The sequence below is a fragment of the Bos javanicus genome, chromosome 2 (assembly GCF_032452875.1).
Source record: "Bos javanicus breed banteng chromosome 2, ARS-OSU_banteng_1.0, whole genome shotgun sequence".
In the NCBI taxonomy this organism is placed as follows: domain Eukaryota; kingdom Metazoa; phylum Chordata; class Mammalia; order Artiodactyla; family Bovidae; genus Bos; species Bos javanicus.
In genome coordinates this window covers 91,602,173-91,628,994 of record NC_083869.1, presented here as the reverse complement: position 1 = coordinate 91,628,994, position 26,822 = coordinate 91,602,173, and the positions used below count along the sequence as shown (strand labels likewise).

At 35.6% G+C, this 26,822-nt stretch overlaps 1 protein-coding gene across 2 annotated transcripts in view; it reads right to left on the bottom strand.

Moving 5' to 3' along the window:
- Positions 1-9,458: 9,458 nt before the first annotated feature.
- Positions 9,459-26,822, bottom strand: part of LOC133227553 (cytochrome P450 20A1) — a 44,124-nt gene continuing 26,760 nt past the window's right edge. For both annotated transcript variants that reach the window (XM_061382156.1, XM_061382162.1), the window contains exons 7-13: positions 26,158-26,273; positions 25,280-25,334; positions 22,103-22,223; positions 17,725-17,836; positions 16,577-16,641; positions 9,893-9,982; positions 9,459-9,718 (exon numbers count right to left, since the gene is read on the bottom strand). In XM_061382156.1, the coding sequence (XP_061238140.1) occupies positions 9,568-9,718; positions 9,893-9,982; positions 16,577-16,641; positions 17,725-17,836; positions 22,103-22,223; positions 25,280-25,334; positions 26,158-26,273 (710 nt within the window). In that variant the 3' untranslated portion in view covers positions 9,459-9,567. The remainder of the gene's footprint in view (positions 9,719-9,892; positions 9,983-16,576; positions 16,642-17,724; positions 17,837-22,102; positions 22,224-25,279; positions 25,335-26,157; positions 26,274-26,822) is intronic.

Genomic DNA, 26,822 nt, shown 5'->3' with positions numbered 1-26,822 from the left:
CTGGTATTTCCATCTCTTTCAGGGTTTTCCACAGTTTATTGTGATCCACACAGTCAAAGGCTTTGGCATAGTCAATAAAGCAGAAATAGATGTTTTTCTGGAACTCTCGCTTTTTTGATGATCCAGCAGATGTTGGCAATTTGGTCTCTGGTTCCTATGCCTTTTTTAAAACCAGCTTGACCATCAGAAAGTTCACGGTTTACCTATTGCTGAAGTCTGGCTTGGAGAATTTTGAGCATTACTTTACTAGCGTGTGAGATGAGTGCAATTGTGCGGTAGTTTGAACATTCTTTGGCATTGCCTTTCTTTGGGATTGGAATGAAAACTGACCTTTTCCAGTCCTGTGGCCACTGCTGAGTTTTCCAAATTTGCTGGCATATTGAGTGCAGCATTTTCACAGCATCATCTTTCATGATTTGAAATAGCTCCACTGGAATTCCATCACCTCCACTAGCTTTGTTTGTAGTGATGCTTTCTAAGGCCCACTTGACTTCACATTCCAGAATGTCTGGCTCTAGGTCAGTGATCACACCATTGTGATTATCTTGGTCTTTGATCTTTTTTGTACAGTTCTTCTGTGTATTCTTGCCACCTCTTCTTACTATCTTCTGCTTCTGTTAGGTCCATACCATTTCTGTCCTTTATCGAGTCCATCTTTGCATGAAATGTTCCTTTGGTATCTCTGATTTTCTTGAAGAGATCCCTAGTCTTTCCCATTCTGTTGTTTTCCTCTATTTCTTTGCATTGATCGCTGAGGAAGGCTTTCTTATCTCTTCTTGCTAGTCTTTGGAACCCTGCATTCAGATGCTTATATCTTTCCTTTTCTCCTTTGCTTTTCACTTCTCTTCTTTTCACAGCTATTTGTAAGGCCTCCCCAGACAGCCATTTTGCTTTTTTGCATTTCTTTTCCATGGGGATGGTCTCGATCCCTTCTCCTGTACAATGTCATGAACCTCCATCCATAGTTCATCAGGCACTCTATCAGATCTAGTCCCTTAAATCCATTTCTCACTTCCACTGTATAATCATAAGGGATTTGATTTAGTTCATACCTGAATGGTCTAGTGGTTTTCCCTACTTTCTTCAATTTCAGTCTGAATTTGGCAATAAGGAATTCAAGATCTGTGCCACAGTCAGCTCCTGGTCTTGTTTTTGTTGACTGTATAGAGCTTCTCCATCTTTGGCTGCAAAGAATATAATCAATCTGATTTCGGTGTTGTCCATGTGTAGAGTCTTCTCTCATGTTGTTGGAAGAGGGTGTTTACAAATATCATAGCATGTCTTATTCACAGATAGGACAACTGTTTTTAAGTGTTTGTTTTTAGGAGACTATTATCCTGTTTCTCCCAGTTATCAATAGCCTAGTATACTAAATTAGGCGGTTTTTGTTTAGGGGTCCTTTTTTGGTTTTAAATTCATCCTTTAGAGAATAAGGTAAAATCAAAAGGAAATCACATTTGGAAAAAGTTAAAAAAAAAAAACTGTACTAGTATGGGCAAACTCTCACATAAAATAAGTTGTCAGCTTTGATTTTCTCCATTTATAAGGGTATTGGATTAGAATATATCCATGGGTTCTCTTAAATGTAACATAGTTTTACAAAGTCTGTAAGACTAAATCAAAGCCAGCACAGTAGTAGATGAAACTTCTAACCTCACCTTAATTAATTACTTTCAGGGGTTCTTGACTGTGCTACAGAAAAACTAAGATATAAAACATAACAGCTCAGTGCAAGCATCTCAAAACCTAAAGTAGCCAAGGGTTAAGTTCAAGTCATAGTTACTACAAGGCACCAGTGACCACCTCCTTATTCCATTGCTAAATAAATTCATATTTCCCAAACTAAGGATGAGAATTCCTTTCTTCCAAACTTTCAGTTCAGTTCAGTCGCTCAGTCGTGTCCAACTCTTTGTGATCCCATGAATCGCAGCACGCCAGGCCTCCCTGTCCATCACCAACTCCCGGAGTTCACTCCGACTCACGTCCATTGAGTCAGTGATGCCATCCAGCCATCTCATCCTCTGTTGTCCCCTTCTCCTCCTGCCCCCAATCCCTCCCAGCATCAGTCTTTTCCAAAGAGTCAACTCTTCGCATGAGGTGGCCAAAGTACTGGAGTTTCAGCTTTAGCATCAGTCCTTCCAAAGAAATCCCAGGGCTGATCTCCTTCAGAATGGACTGGTTGGATCTCCTTGCAGTCCAAGGGACTCTCAAGACTCCTCTCCAACACCACAGTTCAAAAGCATCAATTCTTCGGCGCTCAGCCTTCTTCACAGTCCAACTATCACACCTATACCTGACCACAGGAACTTTGGGTGTCCAAAATCCTAGCACTCTTCTCCTGGCCCCTGACATGCAAAAGAGAGTCTGACAGACAAGGGTATCTGAAGTGAAGTAAAAGGAAGTGAAGAGGTCTGATAATGGTATCTCTCTAGCATTGCTGGATGGGAGTTCAGGCCAGAAGTCTCTGTGGTATCTCTGTGCACATGCCTGACCATTGCAGAGATGTCTCTTGTGGTTCTGAGTCAACCTATGCTATCAACTATGGATTAGATTTAATGATCCCAAAAAGACGGGATCAGTTTGGGGGGTTGTCCAAGAGATTTAGTACAAAATTTCCCACACCTCCAAGGGCTCTCCTACAAATCCTCCAAATACGAAAAAACAAAAACTCAGAACAGATGCATGGTTCTATTTGCATCCAGAATTTCAGCTTAGATTTCAAGCCAGATCAATCTCTGATCACGGAGAGAACAAGATGAAATTTACCTTGGTGGGATCATCATGCTACACAACTGCTGTAATACTTGATTTGCATTTCCCAAAATTACATTAATTCTCACCGGTCATCATCTAGCTAGAAATATACCATAGTGCCCAGTTCTTGTGATTAAACCCTGTATTGGGAAAGATGAAAATCTCAGAGACAGACATAAATTTTATACACACATTAAGAAAGGTTGTCATGGCAACTTTGCTTGAAGATATGTATTTTTAAATCTAAGTAAGTTTAACATTCAAAACACATTTGCATCTCCCTCAAAGGCTCTGCATCAAGAATATTAAAAAAATTTTTCCCCAATTCCTTCTGAATCTACACCTCCTTGAAGGCTTAAAAAAATCCCTATGAATATAATCGCAGCACTGACTTAAGCACCTGTCTTCAGAAAGCTATCTGAAGCTCTTAAGAAAATCCAAAATGAAAGCCCAAGAATATTACTCTTCTACTCCCAGAGGCTCTAGGCTTCTCCCTCGAAAATTTTAAACTGTGAGCAGGTTACCATATAATCTCTACAATATCCTTTTAAGCTCTAAAAATTAATTATCTATTAGCTGATGACCTTACAATACAAAAAACAAATCATAAAAGATAAACCACTTAGTGATGCAGTATAATTGAACAAGTCATAGAAATTTGGACAAAAATCTCTCTTTAACCTAGTCAAACCAATTCCTAGCTTTGTTTCTTCTCACTCTAAATGATCTCCAGTATTCCTATTCATCATCAATGTTGACAGTTTTCCTTTGTAAGATATGTAGTTTAATTCTCTTGCTCATAAACTAAAAATAACAAAAATAATGGTTTGACTCCCAACAGTTCCTTCCGCTTCTTCTCTCCTTGTACTTGTAACGGAAGCCTTCTGTTCTTTGTCGTGTAGTCAGCTACAAGTTCCTTCTTCTGTCCCTTTCAGCCACTAACCTGAAGGGTCTTTGAGTTGCTTCCAAACCGAGTACCTAGAGAACTCAAGTGCTAGAAAGTTAAGCTTTGGCACATGAGACTTTGGGGTTCTTCCTCCTCGGGTGAAGCACAGAAGACAGAGAGCACAGTAAGTTTCATGTCTGTTTGGCTCATTGCTATATCCCCAGCATCTGGCTTAAGATCTGGCATACAGGAAGGGACCAATAAAAAGTGTTGCCTGACTAAATGGTTCACATTTTTCAGACAGAAATGTAAGTCATGAGGAGAGAGTAGAGTACAAGGGCTCTAACAAGGAAAAATAGTAGAGGTAAGGTAGTGAGAAAATATGGAATTCAGGTGAATTGGAATGACTACGTCACTCCTAGCCTGGAGAATTTCTGGACCATGCACAGATTAAAGAACTAGCGAAGACAGATGTTCCTACTTGTCTACATAGATCACTCTGGACAAAAAGGGTTCTGTTCTGTGAACACTACATCTCCATGAAACACCAGTTTTTCAGGATAATAGGCGTAACCTGTAAAAAGAGTACCTTCATCAAATACATTTGGAACATTTAGTGTTACATCAAGTTAAAATAGGTTTCCTTACATTAGAACTTATCAGCTCTTCCAATATAATATGCATTACAGGTGTCTGAGAAAGAACATACATACATAATCTGAGAATGAATATGATCAAGTTTCTCAGAGTATCTCATAGGATAGGGTACCGTGAGACACTTTGGGAAATAATGCTCTTGCTAACCTAATAAAGAACTCTGATCCTTACATATTTTCTAGTTTAATGATAATCTGATGATAAGATATAGAGGAGCAAAGGTCTACTTGCTTACCAACTATTCTGGTTGATACTTTGTAGAACTATAGCTGATTATAAATCTATCTTCACACTTAATAAAGACATCACTGAAAGATGTCCATATAACATCTTCTTAAATACTTCCAGCAATACATATCACAAAGTACTATTAGCATTAGAAGTAGTTTGGTTTTCTTTATCAACTATTAAGCAACTTTAATAATTTCCTATATGTGCATAGAAAACCTCAATAAAGAGTTCACTCATTTCTTCAAAAATATTTACTGATTGCCATTTGGAGACAGGCACCTTACAACTTTATCCATGATAGTTACCATGATGGGGTAACACAGTTTCATTTTTACCATTAAGTGTTAAAAATTAAAACAAGAATTTTCAAGTATTTTAGACAAACATAAAACCAAGTTTCTTTTAAAAAACTATCAGACAGGATTATTTGTGATTTATTTACTCCTGGCACGTTTTCCATGCAATAACAAGATCAGCTTCCAATCTGAAGAAAGACAGACACCAAACCATAAACGGCCTGAATGGGAAGCACACTGGAAGAAGGAATGTCATTTCCTGCCTTTTTGTTTATTGTCTGGATATTTTATAAAATCGCTTCAAGCTCAAATTTTACAATTATCCATAAAATTCTATAAATCAAACATAAAATTTATTTCTACTTTCAAAGTCTACCCCCCCCCCCAAACAAGACCTTACAAAAATGAAGTAACAAAAGAAAATGTTTAAAATGTATTAAACAAAAAGTAGACCATGTTGTTCTGACCGCAATGGGTAAAAATATAGGTATGTGGGAACAGGAAAAAAACAGCTGTACAAATGGCAATTGAGTTGGCAGTATTAGTTTTGAGAGTTCTTTTAATACCTCTGTTACATTACTCTCTTATAAACTGTATATCATTTGAAACTACTGCTTCTCTCTTAAGAACAAAACCCCACTACACCCCACTGAAGATATTAAGATAATCTGAAGTTTAGATCTTTCAGTGTTTCTTAGCTAGTATTTGCTATCTTCATTTACAGTTCTTTTTCTCCTGCAAGAACGAAGAACTATTTTTTGTTTTAATTGGAGGACAATTGCTTTACAATATTGTGTTGGCCTCTGCCATACATCATCAGCAAGTATCAGCCCCCTCACTACGTCCCCTCTATCCTGAACACACCTCCCATCTCTCACCAGATCCCACCCCTCTGGGTTGTCACACAACACTGGGTTGAGCTCCCTCTGTCACACAGGACGTTCCCACTGGCTGTCTGTTTTCCATTTGGTAATGGATGTGTTGCCATGCTATTCTCTCAGTCCATCCACCCACTCCACCCCCACTGTGTCCACACGTCTGTGCTCTACATCTGTGTCTTCATTGCTGCCCCACACATAGGTTCGTCAGTAACATCTTTCTAGATTCCATACTCGTGCATTAATAGACAATATTTTATTTTCTCTTTCTGACTTACTTCACTCTGTATAATAGGCTCTAGGTTCATCCACCTCAAGTTAGTCCCACCAGCACCTAGTCATGTTCTAAGGACTAAATGAGATGGGTATATAAAGAAGCTGGTTGGCTCCAGTCCCGTGTTCTACTTGCAGCAAGTTTCGGTCTCACTCCTTTTTATCAGGGTAGGTCACTCACCACACTCAAAGCAACACTGTATGGAGCCCTGCTGGCCGGGCGAGTTTTCTGGCTTCTACAGTAATAGTAACAGCTTTGTCGTCAGTCTCCCTCCCCCTACTACTCCCCTTCTACCTTCATCATTGGTCTTAGGAACTTAGGAAACTGGCAAAGAAGAAAAACAAGGTCACTAGCATCATCTCATTGACATTATCAAAATCCACCCTTGAAATAGTGTCCATTTCTCTTGTAGCTGTCTTCTCGCAGCTCCCAAACGACTCTTTGATTGTACTGGCCATGTCTTCACTTTTATACACTCAGTAGAATTATGCTTTTTTAAGCAATTTTCAATCTGTCAACATAACCACATGTGAAAAAAAAAGTACATTTTATAACAGGCGACAGTACTTTTTATGGATCTGAAGAAAAAAATCAAGATGTCTTCAGAGAAGAATGTTAATGTTTCCCTCAGAGTCCAAAAACGACAACAAAGATTCTTAAAATGTCCTTTTAAAACATAAAATGCCACCCCAATTTCAACTTACTTATATCAAAATTTTTTTAGGCTAGTGGAGTAATTTCATTTTTTAAGTGCTCACTATAGTACCTACATTATGTTTTGACTTAAGCAGCTTGAGTTTATTAATATATAACTGTTTTGATAGAATGGATGGAGAAGGCAGGCCATTTTTAAAGCTGAAAAGAATAACAATACCTGAGAAGAGAAAGAGGGGAAGAAAAAATTGGCAAGTCTGTATTTACTTCTGAGTGAGAATAGTAATGTTTCAGTTGTAGAAAACACTATTGGTTAACAACACATTAAATGAGAGAACTTTATGTATATCTATGAAAAGTATATGTGGATAAAAGAGTAGAAAGATTAACCTCAGAAGCTGAACACTGGTTAAGTTCAAATAGTGGGGATGGAGTTTCCTATTTTTGTGCTTCTATATTTCCTAGATTTTTCTACAATAACCCATATAATTTTTCTAATAAAAATAGAACATTTTATCTTTAAAATACAAACTATTTTAATACAAAAGAAACAAATGAAATTTTGATATTGGATCTATAAAGAAGATAGAATCTATTTACATATATATAAATAAAACTGCACATTTGTGGGCCAGACAACATGTGTTTTTCTTTTTTCCCAAACACATGCACAGAACTAATTCTGTTTTGAATTTTATTAGCACAAAATATGGAAGAGCCCTTTCATGCCGTAAGAAATGTGTTGTGTTGATGTTTTTAAAAATAAACTTCTGAACTATCAAAAAGAATGCAGATCAAAACCAGTGAAGAGATAGATTTTAAAAAGCTATAAAACTTGAGTCTGGCCAGAGGCATGTTACAAGCGTCAGTGATACTGAGGCTACTAAAATTTAGGTTGCTTGTCAAAGGGCCAAGAACAACAGTGAATGGATAACTTATTTTACACATGATAAAGAGTATTTTTTAAAAATCTTATAGAAGATGACTTATTTTTAATGTTGCAAATTAGTTATGTAACTCTGGATAAAATATGCTTATGTACCTGATTCTTCTATCCTCTATTTTCCTCAAATCCAATCATTATTAAACACTGTTTCTTTTCATTTATTGGCAATAATGGCAACACCCTGACTCTGGCTCAGCTCCCCTATTGTTGCTGATCTCGTCTCACTAGAATTCCACTTACCTGATTTTAATGACACTTGGCTTACACATCTTCTGCCTCCTCTAACCTTCCACTGCCATTTTCAAAGTCAAATAAGGTACTTAGATAATAAAGGAAGATGCTCTGTATACACTAAGCCATAGAAAATGAAGGTGAGAGGAAATAAATGTAAAACATGCCTTCATTAAAACAACATGATGCTAAGATCTAGGAAATTTCACTTAAAGTTTCCAAATTTAAATTATTCCATAAATTAAATATTTTTGACAGAAATAAAGGCTGTATCTAGTTATTACTTAATTTCTATGTTTAACAACTCATTATTAGGTCTGAAATGTTAGCTATATAACCATAAACACAGCATAAAAGGACTCTTTAACCAGAGTACATTCTTGAAACTTAAAATTACAAGGGAAATTCAGCAGTCTCAATAAAAAGTCCATTTGTAAACATTTATCATTATTCTTCCTTTCCTCTCTATTGGCACTTGGCATATTTCCTTCACAGTTATATTTTTTCTTTTTTTCACAGTTATATTTTTAAAAACATTATTTAAAAGAAATTCTTCAAGAACAATATAACCAGAAAAAAAAAGCAAAACTAAAATACAATGCTGTCAATAAAAAAGTATTAAATATAAAACTTATCAGTACTAAAATGTAAATCTGGAATGATACTTCAAATATTTTTTAAAAAGCTCCAATAAAGAAGTATTGCTTATTAATTCTTACTAATGAGATTGATCATTTTTCTAAAAGCTTATTAGCTGTTTCCCAGTAGAAGCTATTTTGTCCATTTATCTCCTGCATGTTTTCTTGCCAACTTGTATGAGCTTTTTATATGTAATATGGGATATTATCCCTTTCTGTCATATATATTGCAAATATTTTCACCCATATTTGTTTTCTTTTTTTAAAAATTTGGTTTGGTTTTTAGTAAATGTTCTCTCATTTCTTAATCATAAGTTCATTATCGTTAGGATATAACATAATAAATAAATTTAGGAATTGCTTTTTCCACAAATGAGAATTAGTGGAATAATATAGTGCTACTAAGATTTTCAGCAAAAATGGACAGAGGAGCCTCATTGTTGATTTGCTACTTAGGAGGGACATTTCAAAACACATTCAAAAACAACTATATAATTTTCCAAATGATTCAGAACTGTTTAAAATGATGAGCAATGTATAAGTCATGAAATGAACACTGTTGTCTGGGAATGCACAACAATAGCAAATACCAGGTACATTATTCACTGAATTACTCAAACCTAATAACAATAATTAAACACAAATTAATTTATACTTGGAAAATAAAAACATTAATCCAATAAATAAAATCACGAAAAGTCCTTTTCCTCCCCTTTAAGGTGATTTACCATAACTATGAAAAGTTACCATAACTATGAAAAGGAGTTAACATTATTTTTATTTTTTATGAACATTTGGAAAATATTACTGTGCAAAATAATTTATCTTCAAGAATATTAATTTTAGAAATCAAACCAAGGCTAAGAAAATGAAAATAATGGCATAGAACATGATAAGACAAAAGTTAAAAGCAGAAGGCCTCCCATTAAAATGATCACTATACTGATGCAATGAATATAAGTGTATATGGTGCATCAAGAAATTCTGGTATACAAAAATCCAAATTTACATGATGAAGTATTAATAGGTGTTTATTTTACACAATGATGCTTGGTTTATAAAAGGATTCAATACAGATTTCTTAATGATCATTTTCTTCAACAAAGTTAAATGCATACAATTTTAATATCTCTTTGAGACAGTGATCCAAGCTTCCTCTTTGGATGATGTCACCAGTTCATACTTAGTTTCAATAACTTGTCCCTCCACAGAAAGGAGGTGCAGTCTCCTCAGCAGAACACTCAAAAGCACTGCAGTCACCATATAGGCAAACCTAGTCAGGAAGAGAGTGACATGGTTACCAAAGATTAACGATTATTTATACAATTTAACTTTTAAAGTTAATTTATACAATTTATACAGATTGTTCATTCTCCTCAACAGTGATTATCAAAATTTTAAGTGCAAAGTCTGACATCTTTCCTTTCATTTTCCTTTATCATCTCACCTCAACTCTGGGCATTCCCGTGTGCCTGAAAATCCAAGCAAGGAGAAAGTTTTCATAACAGATTCATCATCAAAACGCTCTGGATCAAACCTAAAAAGAAGAATTGGGGCCAGTCAAACAGAGCTCCACTGGCATGGCATATATTTACACTATAAGAACACAGGTATGTAATAAAGTTTAAAAACTAGTAAAGATAGAAACTGCTGTCATATTATATTTCATTTTGACCTTTTATGTTCCTAAACTACTGAATATATGTCTCTTTTTGCTTACTTTATTATTTCTAAACAATAGGCGCAAAATACACTTCTCTAGAACCATCAGGGAATAAAAGCATAACACGCACTTATATCATTTATGAGATTTAAGGATAAATCACACAAAATCACATGAGATTTAAGGATAAATCACACAAAATAACACAGTGAGTATTTACATTAAGAGTGCATGAGACCATCAAATCAATATGCAAAGCATTTTACACTGCCTTTTCAATTAAATTTCATTTCTTAAAATTGAAGTCACCAGACTTAAAATTATACACATCAAAATTATATTACATGAGACCCAGACTTATTAATAAGTGAAGGAAATGTTGGTAAATTGTCTACCTGCAATGACTGGTAAATGTTGGTAAATGCATCTGTCTCCTCTGAACCAGGAGACCCAGGTTCAATTCCTGGGTTGGGAAGATCCCGTGGTGAAGGAAATGGCAACCCACTCCAGTATTCTTGCATGGAGAATCCCGTGGACAGATGAGCCTGGCAGGCTACAGTCCATAGGATCGCCAAGAGTCGAACACGACTTAGCGACTAAACCACCATCACCAAGGATTTTTTACTGTACAGAAAAAAAGTTTTACTCTGTAAAGAGTCATGGGGAAGTGGATATATTAAAACAAAATAATCAACCCACCAATGAGCATAAAAATTCCGCTCAAAAACAAATGTTTTTAAAAGATCTAAACTCTACTGTGAGAAAAAAAAAGAGAATTTTGCTTTCATAGTCTTTTTAAAGAGTGTAAACTATCTTTAACTTTTGGAATATACTCTATTTACATTAGAGTCTATAGAAAGATTATATCAAATATAATCAGCTTTTTCCTTTTGTAAACTAACTTGAAAATTGGGACCCTAAGTGTTTACTTGAAGATATCTATGTTTCCAGGTTAAAAGATAATGAAACTAGATTTTTCCAACTTAAAAAAATTTTTTTATTTTATATTGGAATATAGTTGGTTTACAATGTTGCATTTATTTCAAGTGAACAGCAAAATGATTCAGTTATACATACACACAGATCTATTCTTTTTCTGGTTTCTTTCCCATATAGGTTATTATATTGAGCAGAGTTCCCTGTGCTATATAGTTGGTCCTTGTTGATTATCTATTTTATATATAGTAGTGTGTATATGTTAATCCAAATCTCCTAATTTATCCCTCACTCTCACACTTTTCCCCTTTGGTAACTGAAAGTTTTATACGTCTGTGAGTCTGTCTCAGTTTTGTGAATAAGTTCATTTGCATCACTCTTTTAGAGTCCACATACAAGTGATATTATGTGATACTTGTCTTTCTGTATCTGGCTTACTTCACTTAGTATGATAATCTCTAGGTCCATCCATGTTGCTGCAAACGGGATTATTTCATTCTCTTTTACGGCTGAGTAATATTTAATTGCAGGTTTCCCTGGTGGCTCAGTGGTAAAGAACCCACCTGCCAATGCAGGAGACACAAGTTCAATCCCTGGGTGGGGAAGATTCAGAGGAGCCTAGTGGGCTACAGTTCATGGGTTGCAAGAACAAGATATGACTTTGTGACTAAACAACATATTCCATTGTATATATGTATCACATTTTCTTTAACCATTTCTCTATTGAGGAACACAGGTTGATGCCATGACTTGACTACTGTAAATAGTGTTCCAATCAACACTGGAGTCCATGTATCTTTTTGCATGATGGTTTTCCCCAGATGTATGCCCAGGAGTGGGATTGATGGATCATATAGTAGCTTGATTTTTAGAGTCTTAAGAAACCTCCACACTATTTTCCATAGTGGCTATAGCAATTTACATTCCTATCAACTGTGTAGGAGGGCTCCTTTTTCTCCACACTCTCTCTAGTATTTATTGCTTGTAGATTTTTTAATGATGGCCATTCTGACCAGTGTGAGGTGATACCTCACTGTAGTTTTGATCTGCATTTCTCTAATAATTGGTAATGCTGAGCATCTTTCATGTGTTTTAAGCCATATTCACTAACAACTAAAGATGAAAAAGAGAAATTAAGGAAACAATCTCATTTACCATCACATCAAAAAGAATAAAATACCTGGGAATAAACCTACCTAAGGATGTGAAAAACTGATACTCCAAAAACTATAAGACACTGATGAAAGAAATCGAAGATGACACAGAAGGAATGATATACCATATTCTTGGATTGAAAGAATCAATGTCAAAATGACTATATTACACAAGGTAATCTACAGATTCAACACAATCCCTATCAAATTATCAATGGCATTTCTTGCTGATCTAAAACAAAAAAACTTAAAATTTGTATGGAAACACAAAAGACCCCAAATGACCAAAGCAATATAGAGAAAGAAAAACAGAGCTGGAGGAATCAGGCTCCCTGACTTCATTCTGTACTATAAAGCTACAGTGATCAAAACAGTATGATTTTGGCCTGAAGACAGAGATCAATGGGAAGCCTAGAAATAAACCCACACACCTATGGTCAACTAATCTACGATAAAGGAGGCAAGACTATACAGTGGAGAACAGACAATCTTAATAAGTGGTGTCCAAAAACTGGACAGCTACAGTTAAAAGAATGAAATTAGAACATTTTCTAACACTGTACACATAAATAAACTGAGAATGGATTAAAAATATAAATGTTTTAAGACCGGATACCATAAAACTCTTGCGGGAGAACACAGGCAGACGAACGCTCCTTGACATAAACCACAACAATATCATTTTGCGTTCACCTCCTAAAGTAATGAAAATAAAAGTAAGAACTAACAAATAGGAGCTAGCTAAACCTAAAAACTTTTTTGCACAGCGAAAAGAAAACCATAAACAAAGTGAAAAGACAACACACAGAATGGGACAAAATATTAGCAAATGATGTGACTGACAAGGGATTAATCTCCAAAAGATACAAATAGCTCATGTAGCTCAATATCAAAAAAACAAACAACACAATAAAAAAATGGGCAGAAGATCCAAAAAGACATTTCTCCAAAAAAGACACAGAGACATCCAACTATTTTGTTAAATATCTCATAATTTTAAGGATTAATAAATGAAAATGAATAGGTAACCTAATCTCAAGTACTGAGGTTTTTTAAAAAACTTCTATAATACTTATTTTATTTGTTTATTTATTTGCAGGTTAAGAGGTAATTCCAATTTTATTTTCCATCATGAATTTAACTCAATTTACAACACAAGATTATAAAATATGTAGCAAATGACAGCGTTACCCAAATACTGCTGCTGCTAAGTCACTTCAGTCATGTCTGACTCTGTGCGACCCCATAGACGGCAGCCCACCAGGCTCCCCCGTCCCTGGGATTTTCCAGGCAAGAGTACTGGAGTGGGGTGCCAGTGCCTTCTCCATCCAAATCCTAGGTTTTCAGAATTTTGAAAATACACTAAACTTTCTAGGTATGTAGTCAAACTCCTTCCAGAGAAGGATTGGGAAATAGGCATTTTGCTGCTCCCCCTGCGCTGAAATGTGGGGGCTAAACACAGCCACTACCTCCATTCCCCTTAACATATGCTTCTTTGTTTGCTATGATCTTGTGGGACTTATGAATGCAAGACGTGCCAGTTAACAGAGCAGGGAAATTTGGGGCATATCCCTCCCTCGATGGCAGCCATAAAAGTTGGGACACTCGATGTGTGTAAAAGGGAGATGCTGGCAACTTGGTTTTATGGTTGGAGTGAACTAGAAGAAGAAGGTTGGGGGTGTGTCCACTGACTCCCACAGGCTCTGGAGCGGATCACAGCCAGTATTTCTAAATGCATGTTCATTAAGAAGCTGGATCTTCAGGCAGCAGCTTGTAAAGTACGCAATCAACCCCCTTTCAGGGAGAGACTGGGAGATAGGCTTTTTTGCCTGTTCCCTCTATGCTGAGCCCTCTGGGGACAGCCATGGTGAATGCTTGTGCTCCCAACATGCTCCCATTAAGAACTGCTTCTTTGCTACAGTCCTGTGTGATTCAGGAACACAAGCTCAAATGGCTTTTGAAGTAGATGTTTTAGAAGCCCATCCCTCAGGTGGGAGCATTTAAAACTGGGGCACAAAATGTATGGTTCAAAGCCTTGGATCCTCAGGGAGAAGCTGAGAGTTGGATGTTCCCTCCTGATGTATGACACTGTGCTGGGGGTGGAGTTTATGGCAAGAATGTGTCTCAGCCTTTCCCACCTGTTTCAATGCGGGTATTTTCTCATTTACCAAATGTGGAGGAGTCACTCAGCTAGTTCCTGGATTTTTCTCAGAGGGAATTTCTCTACATTCAGAGCATCTGTATGAGGAAGGAAATTCACGAACCTGCTATATCACCATCTTGGTCTCAGTCCATACTAAGGATTTTAATGTTTGCCTTAGTTCTTTTTAGTTGAGAATTCTATTTCAGTCTGTTTTTTTTTAAGTTGATAATATTTCATTATTTGGTTTAGAGTTCAGTTCAGTTCAGTTCACTTGCTCAGTCGTGTCCGACTCTTTGCGACCCCATGAACCGCAGCACGCCAGGCTCCCTGGCCATCATCAACTCCTGGAGTCTACCCAAACCCATGTCCGTTGAGTCAGTGATGCATTTACATTATTATCAATTTAAATCACAGAATTTGAGTCAGGGTTTCTTCCTCTGAGACACCGCCAATACAATAAAAGCAACAATGCATTTATTTCTATAAATAAATGTCTAGACAGTTTTCTATAAGGAGAATAAGGTAATGTCAGTTACTCGAAAAGAAAACTTCTAACAACCACAATGAAATATCACCACATACCCATTAGAACTAAAATAAATAGAAACAATAGTTAATGCTATTGAGGCTACAGAGAAGCTAAATCTCTCAAACACTGCTGCTGAGAATCTATAAAAAATAGTCCGACAGTTTCTTGTGAAATTAAGTATGCACTAACCATATAACCAATCATACTTTGGCATTTTTCCTAAGAAATGAAACGCCATGTTCACACAAAACCTTGTACACAAATGTTCATAAGAGCTTTATTCATATAAGCAAAATATTAGAAACAAGCCAAATGTCCTTCAGTGGGTCAGAGGGTGGAAGCTGAACAAACTCTGCACATGCAGACTACTACTCAGCCATAAAAAATATGCAATACCCTTTGTTGATCTCAAGAGCATTAAATTTAGTGAAAAAAGTCAATCTCTCCATCTTCCTCTGTGTGATAATTATATTTAAACTGCAATTAATCAATTGTCTCTATAGGGTCTACCTCAGTCCTATGTACATTTTGGCTAGTGTGATGCAGTCTCTAAAGGATCATCTCAAGGCACTGACACAAATTAATCTCTGGAGTTTCCACAAGGGATGGATGATGAGGTATCCAACTGAAGAAAGCTTTTCCCTGGCATACAACATTACTAATAACATTTCCTAAATTTGACTGCATTTGATTCCTAAAAATGATTTCTATATTTTAGCACATATTTCTTTCAGTATCTTCAATCTGTGACCCTGATTCTCTGAGTGTTTTGAGGATAGGAATAGTGTCAAAAGTTCTAGCAAAGTTCTTATGCTTTTTGTATTACATCTAAAAGTTTATCAAAAATTTGGCATTTTTCCACATGAGATTTTTAAAAAAATTTTGAAATGTGAAATTTTAATTTTTTATAAGTTATAACATTTTTATTTTACAAATGTATATCTTTAATTCTGCTATGAAAGCCCCTTGGAATATTAAATTTACTTAATTTTTTAGTAGATTTTGAAGTATTGTTATTTAATTTCTTAATAGATATCCCTTTAATATCACTGTAACGTGAAAAACTAAAATTACTTAACGCTTAAATGTCCCAGCCATATACTCTTGAAGTAGGTTTTTCTTTTACTTCAACCATGCCATCAACTCTGCCCACTGCCTGTCACATAGCTGTCTTAGCCCTCATCAACTCAACATATAACCTTCTTTCAGGCCAGTAGATCTTAACCTACTTCTTTAAGGCAGATTTTACCAGATGCCTAAGGAGGAGGCAAACAGTATCAGCTTTGTTCTTCACCTTTCCCCTCCCTTGCTGTTCTCACACACAATATACGCACAACACCTATTTCCTAAATTCAACCAAAGAGCTTAATAACTGAGACCAATAGAATGAAAACAAAAAACTGCATATGCAATACCCATTTACAAGTAACAGAACTCCAAAATACCACTGAAATTAAAGGATGAATGTAGAGATTAAGTAATTAAACAGATCTTGGGACAGAGGCGGTAACAGAAATAAAGAGTAGAAGACAGCAGATTCATAAAAGAAAAAGTATTGAGCAGAAGATATACAGGGAAGGTGGTGGCTTTCTGTTTTTATATTACTGTTACATACTGAATTTCTCCTCAAAACATAGAAAGAGAACACAACACATGCAAACACATAAAAATTAAGAACTGCAAAGACAATGACAGAAATTTCCTACTTGTACGGAGATGACCAAGTACCGGGATCCTGAAGCACCACTCCAAGGGCATACAGGACAAGGGTCTGCAAAAAAAAAAAAAAAAAAGGATACTCTGGTTATGAAAAGTCTAACAGAGACAAAATGACTCCCAGAAAGCCAACTTATAAAAATATTACATAACAGTAGAAAACACAGGCCATTAGTTTGGTGATCTCATAGTGAGAAGGTATCCCTTAAGCACGTCACAAAATACTGAAGTCATAAAAGAATAACAGACTTCACTATGTGAAAATTTAAAACCGGCATCCAGTAAATACAAAACATACCATAAAACTAGTAAAAGATAAACAACAGACAGAAAAAAAAAGATTTGCCATATAACTGACAGAATATGTATAATCTACAAAAAGACATATAAACTCACTAGAAAGAAAATAATTCACAGAAGAAATACAAACTGTGAGTATATGTATGAAAAGCTGTTCAATTTCTCCAATTATCAGAGGAAGCAAATTAAAATTATGAGATAATTTTTTATATATGATTCACATAATACATAAAAGATTCATAAATCCAGAGGCAGTAAAGAATATGGAGAGGAAAAGCATTCTCATACACTGTTGCTCAAAATATAAATTGCCTTTTAGAGGCAATTTGTAGTAATGAAAAAAATTAATGTCAATTTAAATTTTCATCAATGAGGACCACTTAAATTATGGTCCATTCATACAAGGCAGTACTATACATCCATTAAAAATAATGAATTGGATCCACAGTAAGTGCCAGTTGTATTAATTGCCTCAATAAAGGAAGAAAATTAAAAACAACATATAAACAGTATATTTTCACATATAAATGAGGTTTTTAAAATACATACATATATATGTATATATACATAGAGTAATACATATACACAGGAAAACACCTACAAAATATACACTAAACGATTCATAGTAGTACCTAGGGAGAAAGGAGTCTTTATGCTGTTTGAACCTTAAAACAAGCATATATTATTTTGTAATTTTAAATAACTGTCTTTTATTTAACAATAGGTAGCATTTATTGGAAAGTATCCAATAATACTTAAAACAATAAAGTTTAAAAATACACACTAAAAGAGTTGAAAAGAATAACTGAATGGGTTAAGCATACCAAATGTTTCCTACCTCCCTAGGAATAATAAATTTGTCAATCTTTCCTTCAATATCTTGAAGCCGGGCAGAAACTGGGGTCAGTTTGGCAGTCCGAACAGTTTCACAAAGCACTTGCCGACAATACCTGTTTAAAAAAAATTTTTTTGAGGATCCTTATTTTGGGAGAATCAATTTGAAATGTATATACATTTTAAAGTATCATTCAACAATTTTAATAACCTTCCTAATGAAATAGTCATCATAATTCTTATTTGCTTAAAACACAGTGTATACTAGAAGGATATAAAGTTTAGGTTTAGGTGAGTAAGAATTAAACAAATGAAAACAACTTTAAAAGTACCAGAAGAAAACTCAAAACAATATTTTTAAAATTTGTGTGCAGAAGCATCCTTTATTTTTAATAAAGGATTTAATAAAAATTTTAATAAGACTTTTCTACTTCAAAATTAGAAAAAATATTGAAACAATGATGGATATCATAAAGAAAAACAACATGACTATGGAAAAATTTCTAAATACTTGAACTCATCATTAAGTAAAATTAAAAGCCAAGTAGAAAACTTATTTACTGTAAATATATCCTTAATGCATCAAAACTCTTTAAAATTCCAAGTTAAAATGATCAAACATCCCAACAGGAATAAGGACAGAAAATATAAAAGCAATCCACAAAAAAAAGAAAAAAAATTGCAAATGTCATGGAAACATAAATGATACTCAACCTCATTAACAATGGAAAGACTGCCAAAGAAGCAAATTTTTTTACCTGCCAGATTAGCAAATATGAACAAGAGTACTGTCACAGAAAATGCTAATAAAAAATAGGAAAATGGACATTCATATTCACTTGGGGGAAGTATAAATTGGTACAACCTTACTGAAGGATGCTGTGCTGTGCTTAGTCGCTCAGTCATGTCTGACTATTTGTGACCCCATGGACCAGCCTTCCAGGCTTCTCTGTCCATGGGGATTCTCCAGGCAGGAATACTGGAATGGGTTGCCACGCCCTCCTCCAGGAGATCTTCCCAACCCAGGGATTGAACCCAGGTCTCCGGCATTGCGGGCAGATTCTTTACCATCTGAGCCACCAGAAAAGCTCTGATGAAGGATAGCTTGGCAATATATATGAAAATATAAAGTTTGCATTACAATAAGAGGAATAAAAGCTAAAATATATTGAAATCTTGCTATGCACCAGTTCTGTTAAATAGTTTCTATGCAGTATTTCATTTAATCCTTATAAAAAACTCATGGGTATTATTGTTTTTAATTTTACAGATTTAAAAAATGAGGCAATTGTTTAAGATCACACAGCAGGATGAAAGAGGGCACTCAAAGCTGGTGCACTGAGACAACCCAGAGGGATGGGAGGAGGAGGAAGGTGGGAGGGGAGTTTGGGATGTACACCCGTGGCTGATTCATGTCAACGTATAGCAAAAACCACCACAATATTGTAAAGTAATTAGTAATGAATTAATTAAAAAAAAAATCACACAGCAGGTAAGTGGTATTGACAGGATTCAAACCCAAATCTGTTACCCCATAGCCCCTAACTGTAAACACTACACTACTGCATACATTCTTAAATAATTATCTCATTTCTCAGACCTTATTAATAGAAAGATTTGGAAATATTTGCAAAGATGTAAACAAAAAAGGAAACATCCTTTCCTCTTTGAACAAATATTTTTAGGTACCTACTACATTAGAAGCACTGCATCAGATACTAAGCTACAACAGTCAACAAGACAAAACCCTCAAAGAATTTCAAAGTCTAGCTGGCAGGGGAAAGGACAGAGGAACATCAAGGATGAACAATTAAAAAGGCACAGTAACTGTTATGATAAAGGAAGTTCAGGGTGTTGGGGAACACATGGCAGGAGCGCCCAACTGGAGAAAGGACTTTGCAGATGAATAAACACTTAGCCTGAGACCTGAAGAAAAAACTGGACTCAGCTAGAGGACAGAGGAAGAGAGAATGTAGCCAAAAGTCAGAAAATTAAAAACAGTGCTTCACATTTGAAGAAACAAAAGAATTTCAGTAAAGCTGAAATGCCTCATAAGCCAAGTTAGTGGGTATAAATTTTATCTTAAGGGCAACCAGAAGTCACTGAAGGATTTTAAACAGGGGAGTATGATCACATACCAGAGAAGGCAATGGCACCCCACTCCAGTACTCTTGCCTGGAAAATCCCATGGACAGAGAAGCCTGGTAGGCTGCAGTCCATGGGGTCTCGAAGAGTTTGACACGACTGAGCAACTTCACTTTCACTTTTCACTTTCATGCATTGGAGAAGGAAATGGCAACCCACTCCAGTGTTCTTGCCTGGAGAATCCCAGGGACAGGGGAGCCTGGTGGGCTGCCATCTAATGGCGTCGCACAGAGTTGGACACAACTGAAGCAACTTAGCGGCAGCATGATCAGATACAACTCCCCAGATATAGAAAGATGACTAGCACAGTGATTCTCAACTTTAACTACACATTAGAATCATCTGAGAAGCTTCTGAAACTTTCTGATGCCCAGAGATTGTTGGTTTGGGATTAGTCTCAGGTTAGGTATAATTTTAAAGCACCTGAAGAGATTAGTGTACAGTCACTGGCTCCAAGAGCAATCTGAAGTAGCTCAGTTGGTAAAGAATTTGCCTGCAATGCTGAGACCCCAGTTCGATTCCTGAATCAGGAAGATCCACTGGAGAAGGGATAGGCTACCCACTCCAGGATTCTTGGGTTTCCCTCGTGGCTCAGCTGGCAAAGAACCACCTGCAATGCAGGAGACCTGGGTTTGATCCCTAAGTTGGGAAGATCCCCTGGAGAAGCAAAAGGCTACCCACTGCAGTATTTTGGCCTAGAAAATTCCAATGACTGTGTAGTCCATGGGGTCACAAAGAGTCAGACAAGACTGAGAGAGTTTCACTTTCACTTTCATAGGAGGAAGAAAGACACAAGGCTGTTGAAATGCCCCAAACAAGTTGGTGGTGTTCCTCATGGGTGGGGGTGGGGGACAATGGAAAGAACTAAAACTAAACTTCTAGCTAAATGCTGTTTGGAAAATAAAATCAACAAAACTTACTCACTGACTAGATGTGGTGGAGTTACTACGTATAGAACACTGTCTACAACACATTAAGAGAAAACATGGAATTTACGGAAGAAGAGTTACATGTTTTGTATTTAAAATGTTTTTAAATTTTTTGTTTTAAATACATATATATGTCTGGAAAAATAATATAGATAGTTAACAGTTGTTATCTTTCTTGTCCTCATTTACAAAGGACATTCACCTTCTATGTCATACACTTCTGCATAATAAAAACTTCAAAAAACAAGTATGTATTACTTTTTAAAATTGTAATCAATAAAGCTTTCAACATTTTAAAGAATCCCTAACAAATGTCTCCTTGTGAAATCCATGGTTTCAAGTTCTTTCTACTGGCTGTATCCATATCTTCTTTTCTATAGTTGAAAGATGCTCCAAAGTAAGGTTGCTTGCTACCCAGTCTCAGACTTCCAACCCCCTAAGAAGTCACAGTTGCTATTTTTAAAAATCTTTTACATTAAGGTATTACTTACATATAAAAATGTTATCTATTTTACCTGTACAGTTTGATGAATTTTAGTCATCGTATATGACTGTGTGACTACAAGAAAGATATGTAACAGTTCCCTCTCCCTAGAAAACTTTCCTCATGCCTCTTTGCAGTTGATCCCCTCCCCATTTCGGGCCCCAGCTATCACTGCCCTACTTTCTATCACAATAGCTTTGCCTTTTCCAGAATGTCACCTAAATGAAACACATTGTAGACTGTTTTTGTGCTTGATTTTTTTCACTTAGCATAATAAGATTTATCCATGTTGTTTTGTGTATTGATTTTATGTTACTTTTTATTACTAGGTACTATTCCATTGTATGGATATAACACAATTTATCTATTCAACAGTTGATGAATATTTGGACTACTTCCTGGTTTTTGCTATTATGAATAATATTGCAATAAATGTTTGCATACAGGTCACTGTGTGGACATGTTTTCATTTCTGTCCGGTAAATGCCTAGGAGAACTGCTGGGTCATACTGTACAATTTTGTAAGATCCTGCCACATTGTTTTACAACAGAACTGTACCATTTTGCATTCCTACCATCAATGTATGAATGTTCCACTTATTAGACATTACTGATGCTATTTTATATAGGCCCATGTAAAAGTTTCCCAAGACTACCTTATGATTTTAAAAAGCAAATTAAGTCTTCTATTAAAATCTATATGTAAATACTTTAAGTCCTGTAAAAATACATAGCTTTCCTCCATATTGGCATTAGTTTTAAATAAGATAAACCAATTCAAATTTTAAAGATCTCCCCGCCCCTCCCTTTCCTTAGGTTCTTACCTGAGCTCCTCAATTTTCTCTGAAGTGATAGGTCCCTTCCCCAAAACTTGGTCAATCTCTTCATATAGTTTTTTCTGAATTTCCTCATAGGTGGTTAAAAAACAGACTGCCCAGGTGCACACTAAGTGAAAGTTTATATTAATAAGAGTGAAAGCAGCGAATTCATAGTTTGGGTGCTGAATAAAAAACAAACTTACAATTTTTTGGTATTTTCTCCCGCCCACCCCCAATACAGAAGATACATAAATGCTACCAGAAGATAAAACAAGATTGTTCATGACATTCGTGCTTCATTCAACAGAACATAAACATTTACAGAATATTCTCAAAGACAGTGAAATCTAGAAAATTTCTTTCATAAAATTGGCAAGTAGTCAAAGGCACTTGATGCATTTTACCTTAAGCAAAACAGTAATGATAATAAATAAACTTCACATCTGGGGAAGTGTTAAATGCTGGCAACTGTGATGGACTGTTTGGTTCACTCGACCATGTAAAATAAAACAGCTGACTTGTCAGTTTCCTCAGGAGCCCTAATGAAATGATTCACACAAGTAAAAATAGCAGGAGATTTACCTATAAATCAGTGTTTCTAAGTTTTTACTTGTAATACACTGGTTCAAGAGCTGAAACTGATTAATTGCTTAGGACAGTGGTTCTCAAAAATCTCCTGGGAGTCAGAGACTGTGTGATGACACAATCCCACCATCCACAGATCCTGACTTAGTAGGTTTAGGGTGTGTCCAAGGTATCTATATTTCTAACAAATATCACAATTATTCTGATGAACGCCAACACTGGAGTTCACTGGCTTATGGCTTACTTTTTCTGAAAATGGCTTATGGATTGTAATCACTGAGGAAATCAAAAGGTAAGAAAATTAATTACAAAATAAATATAAAAGTTATATTTCCCTTAGAGATCCACTGGGATTATAACTGTTCAAATGGAACCATCCAGACATACAGCATCTCTTTCCTTAGATTAAGCCTGACATGACTCTATCTACAGCTCTACCTTTTCTATGTCAAGTACTTTTTCAAATGTGTTTAATAATTTCTACTTCTACTTATTATCTCTTTCCTGAGCTAAAGGGCTAGCTTAAATTGGCCTTAAAGTTAATTTTTAAAAATATTTGCCAAAGTCACATATTATCCAAATCCAATGTAAATACATAATTCACTTTCTACATTTAATATTATTATCAGTAAAATCAATAGCTACCTGGTACTCAATTATTTTGATAATTTATTCACATCCAGAGTTCATAAAAGGCATATGAGTAACTCACTTTAACTTTTTTTCTATATATGTTTCCTTACTATGGCTTGTGAGTGAACTGCAGAACTTCTATTTCACAAGTGATGTGAAAACTTATGCAGACAGTATATACGTACACGTATGCAATCTTTTAATAATATATAGTAATATATAACATTGAAAGATTTAGCACAAGGATTTGGATACAGTAGGCACTCTACACCCTGACTAACTACATTATCATTTAAAATTAATATAACTGTTTAATAACCTCAGTTTTTTTATACAACTCTATTAAAAATAACCTCAAACACCTTTTTTTTTGTACAACTCTATTAAAAGACAGAGAGTATAGCTTTAAAATGTGATTTTAAGCCACTTAATGTTCTTTAATTACAATGTTGAATCAAGACACCAATTTACAGTTGGAAACCTTGGAGGTCATTCTTATTTTAGAAGAGGAAAAAAATGTAGAGGTCAGTATCTTGCTTCAGGCTACTAAGTCGCAGAGGAGGGACTTTAATTAAGGTTTTCTGCTGATCTTGCCTCTCAAAATTTCAGAGGTGCTTTAAAAAACAACCAACCCACATGCAAAAAAACAGCAATACTCAAATTTTCCCCCAAAACTACAAAAAAGATTAAAATATTAAGTCAACCTTGGAAAATTGATTTTTAATATCCAGAGTACAACTGATTCAGATTTTTTTTTTCTTTAATAGAAAATTATTTAATTAGTATACATGTGTTCCCCATCCTGAACCCTCCTCCCTCCTCCCTCCCCACACCATCCCTCTGGGTCGTCCCAGTGCACCAGCCCCAAGCATCCAGCATCGTGCATTGAACCTGGACTGGCATCTCGTTTCATACATGACGTTTCACATGTTTCAATGCCATTCTCCCAGATTTTTAAACATTTATTATTATTTAATTATTTGGCTTTGCTGAGTCTTAGCTGCAGCATGTGGGATCTAGTTCCTCGACCAGGGATCAAACCCAGGCCCCTTATATTGGGAGCATGAAGTCCAGCCACTGGACCACCAGGGATTTTTTGAAGGTCTTCAGCAAAGATATATTTTTTAACAGTAATACATTTTTTAAACAAGTATTTTTTTAAAAGGTTCAAGACATTATTTTTGACACATGCTTACCTATATTCCACTTAATCTATAAAATCTGGGACATCTCTAGATACCAAAAAAGTATACAAAGAAGAAAAACTTACAGGAACTTCACATTTGTACTCATCCTTTTTAAATTTTCTTAAACAGAAAAAGTTATGAACAAAATCCTTTAAGTAAACATAAATTCTTTAGATTTTCAACTTGTGTTTTAATACTTTAGCATTTTTTGTTAACACAAGTTTATGGATACACACATTCTTAAAAACTGTATAAATAAATGGTAGTCTGATAAACTCAAAACCAGTAAGAAAGCTTAGAAATGTATCACCCATTTTAGAATTTTAAATAATAATCACCTTTAATTTCACCAAGAAGTTCTTTTAAATCATGATTTCTGTGGCCTATATTCACTGCTGGTAGATCTTATTAATAGCAGACAGGATTGAAGTCAAAGTGAAAAGCCGCAGCAGGCAACTGAAAAGCTTACAGCTCTGGTTGGAAAGGTGTCAACAACAGTTCATTTTAAAGGCACAAACTAGAATTCACAATCCATAAACTGTGTCAGGAAATTTATGGCAATGTTCAGAGGTGGCACAGAGCACCTGGGGCTAAGAAAAGTGGGGGTGGGGGGCGGGGGAGGAGCACGGTGTGAATCTAACCTTTCCAACAGGAATAAAAAATAAGAGCTAAGGGAAATTATCAAGAGATCTTGCAAACAGTGTTTCCTTTATTTTAGAATAGCTTTATCTTTCTGTATTTTATAATCTATCTCAAAAAGAAATCAATTTATACTTACATTTTGCAGTTATCATGCAACTGGCCAGAGAAAATATCATAGTGTCTTCTAGGATCTAGGAAACAAAACTAAGTTTAGACAGTAAGGTGACATGTAAGGTGGCCTGTATTAGACCCCGTATTAGACCCAGTAAAATCATCTAGAGTATAGAATTGGGAGTTAAGAAGGAACAAAGTATGTTATTCCTTTATAACGTTTTCACTTGAATAAAATCTATATAATGTAAAAGCCAACCTAAACACTGCACTGCATTTTTGATTCAGTGAACTTTTATCCAGTAATATTACTGGCTCATGATACAGCAAACAAACCAGCTCAGTCTTATCTTTCTAGCTTGGCTGAGTGCAGCAATGAAGACTCAGGAAGAGTGAGGAGCCTGCTACTGTTCTGGAGCGTGATTTAATTTCTGTACCCACACACACCTATAAAACCGCTTTTTGTCTATGTGGACTTACATCCACAGAGGAGGCAGAAGATTCCTACAGTGAACAGGTGTGGCAGCAATGGCTCCACTCCTGTCGTGCCTGACACCTCCACACACAGTAGCCCAGTAGTGTGCTGGGCGACAGATCCACACTGGGAACAAGCCACACTGCCACATCTGGTCATGTGGGCAGGGCTGTTTAGTCGAAAAAGGCTCTGTAACAACCACAGAACTTTGGTTCAATATCCGCTTACTCAAATATTAGATACTATATAGCTATTTCCAAGAGCTAAATAACAGGACAGCAAATCTAAATACTATTTATGGATGATGTACAATAAAAAAGGAAAAAGCCATTGAATTCTAGGAAGGCATCTGGATTAAAGTGAATAAAAAGCACACTCTATACATGTCTGATTATCCTTGTTTGATAAACATTTAAGAATTACATCACCTGTTGGTCATTAAGATTCCCCTGTACTAAGGAGTCAATGAAAATATGCTGACTGAAGTTCCTTCCTTTTCGTTCCTTAATGATTTTCTTTAAAATAGATTCCAGTTGCATAAGGGCTTAAAGAAGAAAAACAAAAAAGATTTTCATTTGTGAGGATTGAACAGTTTTTTGTATTTCTACAATGTTCCTATGTGCAGAGTACAACTTTCAGTTAAGAGAATAATAACATAATTTTTAAAGCTAATTTAAACTCTATTATTTCTTCTTTTTGCTAACTTTAACACATGTACCAAAATGCATAAAACATATATGCACAATGTAACAAATAACTAAATCAAACACCCAGGTCAAGAAGTAGAATGATTCTAGCCCCTTAGAGGACTTTTACACATTTACCCCTCTGCTGGTATTATTCACCTTTCTTCTAAATTCTGTCCTCTTAATTCCATTCTTCTCCCAAATCAAGCATCACTCATTTAGAGACGCCAACCAGTGTGAAACAGTCAGAAAAGTAAATTTCTAAAGCCTAGAAGATTAATCCAACTTCTGAGAAAATTATCCAGAGATCATTTCTCAGGCCCCATCTTACTTAACCTATCACAGCACCTGATGGAAACACTTTCTCATTTGGCTCCCAGGATCCCACTCTCCTGGACTTCACGCTT